This window comes from Otolemur garnettii, unplaced genomic scaffold, assembly GCF_000181295.1.
Source record: "Otolemur garnettii isolate 467f Iridium unplaced genomic scaffold, OtoGar3 scaffold00315, whole genome shotgun sequence".
Lineage (NCBI taxonomy): Eukaryota > Metazoa > Chordata > Mammalia > Primates > Galagidae > Otolemur > Otolemur garnettii.
The window spans coordinates 523119-535973 of NW_003852710.1; the positions used below are offsets into that span (position 1 = coordinate 523119).

Genomic DNA, 12855 nt, shown 5'->3' on the forward strand with positions numbered 1-12855 from the left:
AAAAATCTGCCTTTACCAGATCTTTTAACAAACTGAACTCATTAATTCTGGCACTTAGCATTTTAGGATAAATTTCTAAATTAACTGATTAATGAAGCTTTAAAAACTGTGTTACACTTTAATTAGACAGTAGAACACTGACCAAACTTAATTAGTACTTCTCCTTCCTTAGAGTATCCTCATGAGCCTTTACTTACAGTACTAATTTCTCCTGCCCTAGAAAGTCCTGACTGTCCTTGCCCTAGAAAGTCTGGATTGTTTCAAGAACTTTATAATGTAGTTTGCAACTCTGTGGCTGCCACTGAGGTTAATTAATAAAATCCAGACACCTACTTGAATTTGAATAATCTTTCTGATAAACTACCATGAAACTAAATGGCACCAACATTCAAACCTGAATCATAATAAATGGGTATTGATGTCAGAGTTTGAAAAAAAATACCAAAAGCAGATCACTGCCCAATACAGTACAGCAAGTAGATTCTTCAATTTCATTAAGCAAATCAACCATTCTCTCAACATCACCATGCTCTGCTACAAAAGGAAAAAACCTGTGACATGGCATTTAGGTCAGGGAGGTGGTTAGATTTGACAGTGACAACCAGCACATGCGGACACGAGTTCTGGCTACTGACTGGAGGGGGAAGAGGCACAAGGCTGAACACTAGGGGGATGGAGAAATGAATGGAAAATAGGAAATTCCCAGAAATAGATGGAAATAAAGAACTATTATCAAAACAAACAAGCTGGGCACAGTGGCTCATGCCTGTAATCCCAGTAATATGGGATGCTGAGGTCGGAGGACTGCTTGAGGCCAGAAGTTCAAGACCAGCTTGGGCAACAAAACAAGACCGATCACCAAAAAAAAAAAATTTTTTTTTAACTAGCCAGGAGTGATGGCACACACTTATAGTCTCAGATACTCAAGAGGCTGAGGCAGAAAGATCACTTGAGTCCAGAAGTTTGAAGCTGCAGTGAACTATGATTCAACCACTGCACTCCTTAGGGGCACACAGCAAGACTCTGTGAAAACAAACAAACAAAAAAAACTCCACAAAAATATCATGGAAAACTCAAAGAAAACTTGAGACCTGGTGCAGTGGTTCATGCATAGTCCTAGCACCACTTTCAGAGGCCAAGGTGAGAGGACTGCTTGACAGAGCAAGCCTGTCCTAATCAACATATATATAGTCCCAGCTATTCAGGAGGCTGAGGTGGGAAGATGATTTGAGCTTGGGAGTTGGAAGCTACAATGAGCCATGATGACACCGCTGTACTCTAGCCTAGGCAAGACCCAGTCTCAAGAAAAAGGAAAAAAAACAGGGATGCCCTCTACTTCTCCCCACTAAAAAGTATCTGTCCAGTACCAATACAGTATCACGCTGCTACAGGTGCATCTAGCACCCGCTTGTCCTGTTGAATGCTGCAATGTTGGCTGACAAGAGTTGAGTATCTGACCCAGCAAGAAAGGTAAAAATGAGAACAACATGCATGTGAAAGGGTACCAGCAAGAGTTCAGGATTACAGTGAGTTATGATCATGCCACCACACTCTAGCCTGGGCCACAGAGCAAGGCCCTGTGTTAAAAAAAGACATCAAATTCAGCCTGATGAAAAGTGATGGGGCTGTGTATATCAGAGAAGTAGAGACTAGAGTTTAGACTCCTCTAGTAGAATAAAAGCTCAGCACCCAGCATGGAAGTTCTACGTAGATGATAAGAAAACTACTGATTTTAATTTTACATGTTGTATTTCAAAATTTGAAGTTTTCTTTTGTTGTTAAAGGAAATAACTGGTAAAAAGATCTCTAAAACCATGCTGGGTTCAGTGGCTCATGCCTGTAATCCTAACACTTTGGGAGGTTAAGGCAAGAGGATCATTTAAGCTTAGGAGTTTGAGACCAGCCTGAGCAAGAGACCCCACCTCTTAAAAAAAAGAGAGCGCGAAAGATCTCTAAAACCTTTATTAAGTTCTTGATTTTGGCCAGGCTCTATGGCTCATGCCTACAATCTCAGCACTTGGGAGGCCAAGGTGGGTTGATTGCCTGAGCTCACAGTTTCAAGACCAGCCTGACCCAAAGCAAGACCCCACCTCTAAAAAATTGCCAAGTGTTGTGGCAGGCACCTGTAGTCCCAGCTACTTAGGAGGCTGAGGCAAGAGGATCACTTGAACCCAAGACTTTGGGGTTGCTGTGAGCTAAGATGCCATGGTACTCTACCAAGGGTGACCAAGTGAGACTCTGCTCCAAAAAAGTAAAAAATTTTACACATAGCGCCCTAAAAAAAGCTAAAAGTAGACCAGGCGTGGTGCTTCATGTCTGCAATCCTAGGTAGAAGGACTGATTGAGCCCAGGAGGTCAAGACCAGCCTGGGTATCAGTGAGGCCCCCATCTCTACAAAAAATAGAAAAATTAGCTAGGTGTGGGGGCATGCACCTGTAGTCCAAGCTACTTGGGAAGCTGAGGCAAGAAGACTGCTTGCGCCTAAGAGTTCAAGGCTGCCAAGAGGTATGAGCATGCCACTGTACTCTGAGACAACAAATGGAGATCCTGTCTCAAAAAAAAAAAAAAAACAAACTACAAGTGATATTTCAACCTGCTCTACTAAAATATGCAGACATGCTGTGTAAGGTGCCTGCATAGCATTATTTGGTGTTCTTTTAATCTTAAATCTTGGGCTTTTTTTCTTAGAGACAAGAGTCTTACTTTATCACCCTCAGTAGAGTGCCGTCGCGCCACAGCTCACAGCAACTTTCAACACCTTTCAATTCTCTTGCCTCAGCCTCCCGAGTAGCTGGGACTATAGGCACCTGCCACAACACCCAGGTATTTTTTGTTGCAGTTTGGCTGGGGTCGGGTTTGAACCCGCCATTCTTGGTATATGGGGCCGGCATCCTATCCACTGAGCCACAGGTGCCGCCCAAATCTTGGGCTTTCTATGATCCTGCGATTTTGAAAATCTTACCATTACTTTCTATCTAACAATTTCTGGAGATGGCCTACTTTAACAAGCTTCTTTTCACAAATTAATGCTGATATTCAGAAAGCTGGACATCCTATGAGAAGCACAGATCAGTTTAACTAAGCTACCTCTCCATCCTCATTTCTTAAAAGTCTCCACTCTCTCAGCTCTGGTCATGTTTATTTCCTTTCTATTCTGGAAATATACTGTTCACTAAGGTAAGTCTCTACTGAATTTACCTATGTGTTCCCTATTGTCTAGAAGAAAATAAATAAATGGTAGGCCAAGGCAGAAGGATTGCTTCAGGCCAGGAGTTTGAGACCAGTCTAAACAAGAATACCATCACATCTCTACAAAAAAAAAAAAACCAGAAAAATTAGCCAGGCATCATGGTGCATGCCTGTAGTCTCAGCTACTTGGGAAGCTGAGACAATAAGATTGCTTGAGCCCAGGAATTGGAGGTTGCAGTGAGCCATGACGACATTGCACTCCAATGCACTCTAAGTTGGGGCAACAGAGCAAGACGGTTTCAAAAAAAGAAAGAAAAAAAGAAATTAATTCAATAAATAGATAGACATAGCACATGGGTTAAAGCTCAGTAACCCATTTATAGTTGGTTATCATAGGTTCAGGCATCATAAGAAAACTTTAGTTGAGAATATTCCAAGTAGACATACACATCCCTTTTATATAATATATCTGAACATAATGGGCCTAATCAATAACTGAAGCTATATGCTGATGTTCAGAGGGTCAGATCAGTTATATGGCTGTCCTTCCACAGCTTGACATAACAAGGTTAGTTTGAGTGACACACAATTCAGAACAACTCAAAACTACAAAGTCCTATCGTATACCTCAAAGTACTATTGTACTCTCAAAACTACAAAGGGATGTAAAGACTGGAAAATAAGGACTTTTTAAAGGCTTGAAATTAATAAACTTAAAACGTTATTAACAAGCAACAGGCATTAATCTTAGAGCAAAAAGCTTCAATTACCAAGAACCACTATTTCTACCAAAATTTAAGATGCAACATGGTACTGGTAATAGGTAACTTAAAATTATCATATCTCCTGTTCTCTCAAAAAGTATTATTCATAAGCATGATGTAATTAAGTAACTCACATTCTCAATGAACTGAGTATTTGACAGCATAAGGAAGTCATTGAAGACATTATGCAGGCGACAATCTGTGGCTTTAGTTTCCCGCATTAGTCCGTCCACTTGTTTCTTGATTTCATGAGTCCTAGAGATAGTCTGCTGTGAGAATTCTTGTAGAAACTGTAGTAGCTATTTAAAAAATAAACATACAGTATTATCAATATTATATGCTTCTACTCTGTGTCAAGACAATAAACGAACCTGTTTACTTTCACTCTGCATGTGCTAGAATGCAAAAGGGATGATGCTGCTTTTGACAGTACAAAAACCAAGTGGGATTAAAACCACTAAGAAAGCTTGTCAAAAGAGTGGCAAACCAGTCAATGCACACTTGCTGTTTCCCAAGAAATTTTAAAGTCCTGTTTACAGGAATTACAGACAAAGGCTAAGATAACCAACCACCCACTCATCCAAAACTCCTATTCATGTAGGACTTGGGAAAGTTTTGAGCTTAAGGGGGCCCCCGTCTTGAAAACTCACTCAAGGTTGTGCACATACTGGCTGGCTATTCTCACACCCTACTCAGTACAGGTCCCTCAGCGCGGCGGAAACGCAATTTGCCCCTCGGAGGGAGGTGAGCGCTCACTAGGAAGCCCAAACGAGAAGGACAGCCCGGTCCGAGCTTCAGGGGATCGAGGCCCTCCGAACCGCCCCGTGACTAGGACTGCCACGGTGGAGTTCTGGAGGACGAAGAGGGCAGCGGCCGGACGGCCGGGTTGCCGGGGAACTCGGGGCTCCGGTCCCCCGGTCGCAGGCCGCGCCACCCCCCGCGGCCGCCCGCCCCGCGCGTCCCGGGCCCGCCTCTCACGCCAGCGTCGGCCGCCAGCGACCAGCTCTGGCTGCTCTTGCGAATCTCCTCCACCGACCAGGGCCGCTCCCACACGGGCTCGGACGTCGGCGCCCGCTCCGGATCTGGGGTCGTCTGGTTCATCTGCAGCGGAAGGGACGAGAAGAGGGGCTGAACCTGGGGGCGGCGGCGGCTGCCCAGCCCTGCCCTGCAGGCCCTGGCTCGCGGCTCTCACCATCCCGGCCTCGCGGATCTGCCGGCTCCGAGGCTGCTACGCTCGCACCAGCCGCGGACTGCAAAGCCCCAGAAGCTCAGCCCCAGCCCAGCGGCCCCTGGCACGCTGGGGCCTCACGTGATCTCTGGTCATGTGACCGGGCCTGCACGTGATCAGACGTGCAGTGCTGCGCTGCCAGGCAGGAGCTGCAGCCTCCAGCTGGGGCAGTGCCTTTTTTTTTTTTTTTTAATCCTGGGTAGAGTGCCAAGGTGTCACAGCTCACAGCAAACTCAAACTCTTGGGTTTAAGTGATTCTCTTACCTCAGCCTCCCAAGTAGCTGGGACTACAGGCTCCCTCCACAACGCCCGGCTATTTTCTTGTTGCAGTTGTCGTTGTTGGTTAGCAGACCCAGGCAAGGCTCAAACCCACTAGTCTGGGTGCATGTGGCTATTGCCATAACCATTGTGCTACGGGCAGCAAGCCTCAGCTTGTGATTCTGACAGCGCTGTCTTTGCTTTGAACCAGTACAACACAGGCCCTTTCTTCTTTCCTGAACCTAGGTTACTGAAGGAAATCACTACATTTTGGCTTGGGGCCCATAGCTCAGTGGTTAGGGTGCCAGCCACATACACCGGGGCTGATGGGTTTGAACCCGGCCGGGGCCTGCTAAACAACAGTAACAACTACAACAGCAACAACAACAACAAAAAATAGCTGGGCGTTGTGGTGGGCGCCTGTAGTCCTAGCTACTTGGGAGACTGAGGCAAAGAGAATCACTTAAGCCCAAGAGTTTGAGGTTGCTGTGAGATGTGACACCTCGGCACTCTACCAAGGGTAACATAGACTCTGTCTCAAAAAAAAAAAAATCACTACATGTTAATGTTCTGCAAACTTAGCCAGGCCGTCAACATTGATTAGTAAACCTTTTATGTATCCTTATACTTATCCTGGATCAACTTCTTTCCATAATGTCAACATATTTTTCAAACTATCCACCCAGTTGCTTCTACCAGAGAAGACAGACTCCACCCCCACCTCATACTTAAAATATTTCTGTGCCTACACTTTCTATATCCCATAACAATTATTTGCACAAAACAGAATTCGACTGTAAAACTCAAACAAAATAGAATTTGGGGGAAAGATACTGCAGAGTTCACAGAACTTAAGTGAAAGCTAAGCAGGCAAGTCTTGGGAAGGGCATAAACTGGAGAAACTTAAGACAGTCTCCTTTGAGCCAATGCCCTCAGAATGACAGTGCAATCATTCTCTTCTTGTGTTTCTCCTCTGCAGTTTTAAATTTAAGAGAGAAAGAGAATCTGATTGGCTTTCCTTGGGTCATATTTCCACTCTTCTATTGGTACCAAGACCACATACAAAGGAGAGAAGTAGAGTCCCCCTCAAAAAAATTTTGGGAGAACTAAAAGCAGGGAAAAGGGATGGTAGGTAAACAAAAACAACAACCTACATGCTACTTTAACCCCTTTCTTCCTATCTCTGGAAAAGCAGGCCCCACTCTTGCCCAGGCTAGTAACTACCATGTGCTGGATCATGCACTTCCTGCCTCCCCTGGGATGGTGCTCCACCCTGAGTTCTTTCTGTGTGTTCAGTCTTGCTCTCTTTACTTGTGCTTTTCCCACAGACCTTTTCAGATATTTTTAAAGTCAATTTTTTTTAATTGAATGTGTTCATGTTAGAGAATTCCTGCACTGGCATAACCATGCCTGAGAAATCAAGTAAATCTATGCATCATACAATGTATTAAGGCTTGATTCATGTACATTTTGATGAATTCACAATCTTTTAAATAGTTATAATGTTAGGCCTAGGCTATAATGGAAAAATACCAGTTAACTCCTGACAAATTCCTGGGCTGCAAGCCCTCAACAGAATGGAATAAGTCTGGTTCACTCCCAGGATAGATGGGAAAGTACTCACTAACTTCTTGCTTGACTAACTCCTGGGCCTGGGAAATGAACCAACTATCCCAAGACCAACCTTTAGGCAATACCAGGTGGAAAGAATACTGACACAAAGATGTATGGAAGAAAAGTACTGGAACTAAGATGTATGGAAAAGTATTAAAACAAAGATGTGTGATGTATAGCTAAGATAACTGCAAAATTCTGCTTCTGTACAATGCTTGCTACCCCCACCCGAATGCACCTGCACAGTCTGTGTGCCAACCAGGATGCAGACTAAGCCTTAAAAACCTGACCCCCTTAAGCACGCGGGGTTGCTCTCAGAAATCCCATGTTGGGACTTGAGGCAGTCGCTGGCCAGCTCTTCAATAAAAGGACTCTGCCGTAAATTTGGTTTGTTTGGCAGTGTAGTCTTTGTGGAACTCCTGGGCACAACAATAACAAAAGAGTTGTAATTTTAAACATACTGCAAAGCTTTCAATTTGGGGTACTTGATACCATTAAATGACACATCCACAAATTTGTCTCAGTTTATTTGTCAGTAATATGACCTCCAAAGAAATTTTGTGACAAAAGCTAAATACTTTTCAAGAAAGATACATGGCTCAACATCTAAGAGACTATTTGTTACAGTTTTTTGTTGTTGTTGTTGTTCCAATGAAATCTTCAATTTAACCAAGAATTCTTTGGCGGGGGGGTTGTTTGTTTTTGTTTTTTTGAGACAGAGTCTCACTATGTTGCCCTGGATAGAGTGCCATAGCGTAACAGCTCACAGCAACCTCAAACTCTTGGGCTTAAGCAATTCTCTTGTGTTAGCCTCCCAAGTCCCAAGTAGCTGGGACTACAGGCACCCGCCACAATGCCTGGCTATTTTTTCTTGCAGTTGTCTAGCTGGCCCAGGCTGGGTTTGAACCTGCCAGCCTTGGTTTATGTGGCTGACACCCTACCCACTAAGCTATAGGTGCTGCCTCTTTGTTTTTATTTTAAGTGTCCAGCCTTCCTTTGGCTCAACCACTCACCAAAATACATCTTACCTGCCAGCTAAAATGACAGTGACATTGCCCAAAAGTGGTTGGCAGGTCCTTGGGCAGTGGTTCTCAACCTTCCTAAGGCCATGACCCTTTAATACAGTTCCTGTGGGTCGCAAGAACCACTGTCCTAGGAAAAGACATTACATTCTGATTCCTGCAGTGATGCCTTAACACTAAGCTACTATAGAGAAATATTCCCATAATTATCTCACATCAGGATTGTTTTACCTATTTGCTGCACTTTGGGAGGCCAACACATGAGGATCACTTGAGGCCAAGAGTTTGAGACCAGCCTGGACAACTCATCGAGACATTATCTCTACAAAAAAATAGAATAATCAATTGGGCATGGTAGCTCAAGTCTATTGTTCCAGCTACGTAGGAGGCTGAGGCAGGGGGGATCACTTGAGCTCCGGAGTTTGAGGTTGCAATGAGCTATGATGACAGCATTGCACTCTAGCCTGGGGATTGAGGACATATTCTATTAACAAGGTAGTAGAGTAACAAGGTAATGTCTCAGACATTACTGGTGGGAATGAAAATCAGTATAACACTTTTGAAGGAGGAATTTGGCAATACTTAGCAACATCTAGCAAGACTGTATTTATTTACATATTTATTTTTTGACCCAAGAATCATGATTCTAGAAATATACTTTGAAGATACATTTCCAGCCAAACATAGTAACCAAAACATGATACTGCCATAAAAACAGACACATAGACCAATAGAACAGAATACAGAGCTCATAAATAAATCTGTACGTTTACACAACTGCTATGGTTTGAATATTTGTCCCCTTTGAAACTCATGTTGAGAATTAATCCCAATGTAATAGTATTGGGAGGCAGCGGCCTTGGGGATGATTAGGTCAATAGATTAATCCACTCCTGGAGTGATAGATTAGCAGGTTAATGAATTAAGGGTTATCACAGGCATGCGTTCTCTATCATGCCAGTGGGCCTGTTATGAAAACCACTTGTGTTCTTTCTCATGAGTACCCTTCCCATATGTTGCCCTAAGCTACCTCAGGACTCTACAGAGAGATCCCATGAGAGAGAAGGCCCTCACTAGATGTATGCGGCACCTTGACTCCAGAAATTCTTTAGAAATGTAAGAAATACATTTCCTTGTAAATTATTCTATCCCACATATTCAATTGTAGTAATAGAAAATGGAATAAAACCATAGCCAACAGATTTTCAACAAAGGTGTCAAGAACCTTTGGGAAAACAATAGTCTCTTCAATAAATGATGCTGGTAAAATTGGATATCCCAATGCAGAAAAATGAAACTAGACCCCTATTTCTCACCGTACACAAAAATCAACTGACCATGAAGACTTAAATGTATGAACTGAAACTACAAAACTACTAGAAGAAAACACAGGAAAAAACACTTTATGGTGTTGGTCTGAGCAAGGAATTTTGGGGTAAGACCTCAAAAAACATAGGCAACAAAAATAGACAAATGGAATTACAACCAAATAGAAAGCTTCTGCACAGAAAATAATCACAGAGTGAAGACAACCTACGGGACAGGAGAAAATGTTTGCAAACTGTACATCTGATCAGGGGTTAATATTCATAATGTGTAAGAAACTAAACTCAATAGCAAAAAATATATAATCCAGTTTAAAATGGGTAAAAGATCAGAATCTTCTTTTTTCAAAAGAAGACCTGCAAGTAACCAACAGATAAGTCTAGGAAATGCTCAACATCATTGATCATCAGGGAAGTGCAAATTAAAACCACAATGAGAGGCTCGGCGCCCATGCCACAGTGGTTACGACGCCAGCCACATACACCATGGCTGGAGGGTTCAAATCCTGCCCAGGCCAGCTAAAACAACAATGACAACTGCAACAAAATATAGCCAGTCGTTGTGGTGGGTGCCTATAATCCCAGCTACTTGGGAGGCTGAGACAAGACAATCACTTTAGCCTAAGAGTTTGAGGTTACTGTGAGCTGTGATGCCACAGCACTCTACTGAGGGTGACATAGTGAGACTCTGTCTCAAAAAAAGGGGGGGGTGGCGCCTGTGGCTCAAAGGAGTAGGGCATGAGCCCCATATGCCGGAGGTGGCGGGTTTAAACCCAGCCCTGGCCAAAAACTGCAAAAAAAAAAAAAAGGCTCAGCACCCATGGCACAGTGGTTCAGTGGTTAAGGCACCAGCCACATACACCATGGCTGGTGGGTTCGAATCCTGCTCAGGTCAACTAAAACAACAGGACAACTGCAACAAAAAATAGCTGGGCATTGTGGCAGGCACCTGTAGTCCCAGCTACTTGGGAGGCTGAGGCAAGACAATTGCTTAAATCTAAGAATTTGAGGTTGCTGTGAGCTGTGATGCCATAGCACTCTACTGAGGTCGACATAAAGAGACTCTGTCTCAAAAAACAAACAAACAAAAAACACCCATAGTGAGATATCAGCTCACTCCAGTTAGAATGGATATTATCAAAAAGACAAAATATAGTAAGTGTTGGCAAGAATGTGAGGAAAAGGGAATGCTTACACACTATTGGTAGGAGTGTAAATTAGTACAACCGTTATGGAAAACATAATGGAGGTTCCTCAAAAAATTGAAAACAGAGCTATCATTTGATACATCAATTCCACTGTTGGATATATATCCTAAGGCAGCGGTTCTCAACCTGTGGGTTTCGACCCCTTTGGGGTTGAATGACCCTTTCACAGGGTTCATCTAAGACCATCCTGCATATCAGATATTTACATTATGATTCATAACAGTAGCAAAATTACAGTAATGAAGTAACAACGAAAATAATTTTAGGGTTGGGGGTCACCACAACATGAGAAACTGTATTAAAGGGTTGCGGCATTAGGAAGGTTGAGAACCACTGTCCCAAGGGAATGAAATCAGTAGCAAAATATGTAAGTCTGTGACTAATTAGGAGGGATTGACCTAAAAAGTTGTTCTGGTTGTGTTTCTAACTTTTGACAAACTGGAGAAGAAATTCATTTCAGGTGGTGTCTGTGGCTCAAAGGAATAGGGCACTGGCCCCATATGCCGGAGGTGGTGGGTTCAAACCCAGCCCCAGCCAAAAACTGCAAAAAGAAAGAAAGAAAGAAATTCATTCTCTTTTTCTTTTTTTTCTTTAATTTATTTCCTATACAATCTTTCTAGCCACATTCCATTTTCCTTGTCCTTACACATAGGAAGTTAGAAATTGGATAGCTCAAAGAAGGTCACAGAAAAAACTTGAACAGATTGGAGGTTAAAGGCTAACCCTGAAACCCAACCCAGAGTATAATTTTTCCAGGTACCTAAAAGGAAGACTTCCCAGCACACACACACAGAGTTACTTAGTAAGGTGACAGGAACTTGTTTAGTCAAGACTGGGTACCACTACCATTAATCCACAGCCAGATTTGGCAGACCCCTTATATTCTTTTTTTTTTTTTTTTCGGTTTTTGGCTGGGACCAGGTTTTTTGAACCTGCCACCTCTGGTTTATGGGGCCGGTGCCTTACCCCTTTGAACCACAGGGGCCGCCCCGACCCCTTATATTCTTTAAGATTCTGGCCTCTAGGGGGATGGAAGAGATGGAGAGGTGGTAGTTTCTGAGTGAGCCATTGTGTCTACACAGCCCATTCCCTGAATACTTAGCCAGTCTAGACTAGGTTAGCAAATCTTCCATTGGTGCAAGGGCAGAGGAAAAATAATCCTCGATCAGACTCATTCAACAAGTAATACATAAATAATTGCCTTGAGAATAAAATCAAGCTTTACAAATAAGACTGAATTCCTTGCATCTTGTCCCTTAAATTGCCTCCCCCCCCACCCCCCGACCCCAGGACAACAGACATCACTCATCCACTCCTCATTTCATCTCACTCCCTCAGAGGCAATCTCAATTAAGAGTTTGATAGTTTACCTTTAAGAGCTTTTTCTAGGTGCTTATGTAAGAACGTGTATCTAAAATAGATACACAGTATTGTTTTATGTGGTTTGCATATGTAAAATAATTCTGAACCTTTCATTCTACAAATTTTGAAATAGACAATACGTCTATCCGTATTATCAACAATGAATCTAAATTACTCTTTTTAACTACTGCAGAGTGTTCTGAGGCAGGACCATGCTGTGATTTATTTGGTCATTCTCCCACTGATGGACGTCTAGATTATTGTCAGTATCTCTCTGCTACAAGCAATGCCTCTAGGATAATCTATACTGTGCTTCCTTGTACCAATACGAGGTCTGACGGTTAAATTTGCGAACTCAATCTAGAAAATGTGCTCCTATCTTATTGCTGAATATCACAACAGTCACCTTGGAAATACTCCCCTTCGGGAAGGTATTCACTGATGCCAGCACCTAGTCCACCCTTCAGAGCAGCTTTGGAACTTCTGGAACAGCCATCAGCACAGTCGTCATATTATTCTTGATGTCCAGAATGTCATTAAAATGTCTTCCTTTCAGTATTTCCTTTATCTTCGAGTACAGAAAAAAGTCATTAGGGGCCAGGCCAGGTGAGTAGGGAGGATGTTCCAATACACAGTTATTTGTTTCCTGGTTAAAATTTCCCCCCCCAGACAGTGCCACGTGAGCACTTTGCATCTGTTCATCAGTGACTCCTTCAGGACCGTTTTTGCACACACCTTTCTCATGCCAAGACTTTCAGTTAAGATATTCCTAACTCTACGGGGCGTGGTGTCTCACACCTGTAATCCCAGCACTCTGGGAGGCCAAGGCAGGTGGATTGCCTGAGCTCATAGGTTTGAAACCAGCCTGAGCAAGAGAGAGACCCT

General features: G+C 43.1%; 1 protein-coding gene across 1 annotated transcript in view; it reads right to left on the reverse strand.

The window, feature by feature from the left end:
• Positions 1-5242, reverse strand: part of WASHC2C (WASH complex subunit 2C) — a 60247-nt gene extending 55005 nt beyond the window's left edge. The window contains exons 1-3 of the mRNA XM_012813844.2: positions 5146-5242; positions 4932-5054; positions 4088-4252 (exon numbers count right to left, since the gene is read on the reverse strand). Of these exons, the coding sequence (XP_012669298.2) occupies positions 4088-4252; positions 4932-5054; positions 5146-5148 (291 nt within the window). The 5' untranslated portion in view covers positions 5149-5242. The remainder of the gene's footprint in view (positions 1-4087; positions 4253-4931; positions 5055-5145) is intronic.
• Between the last annotated feature and the right edge of the window lie 7613 nt (positions 5243-12855).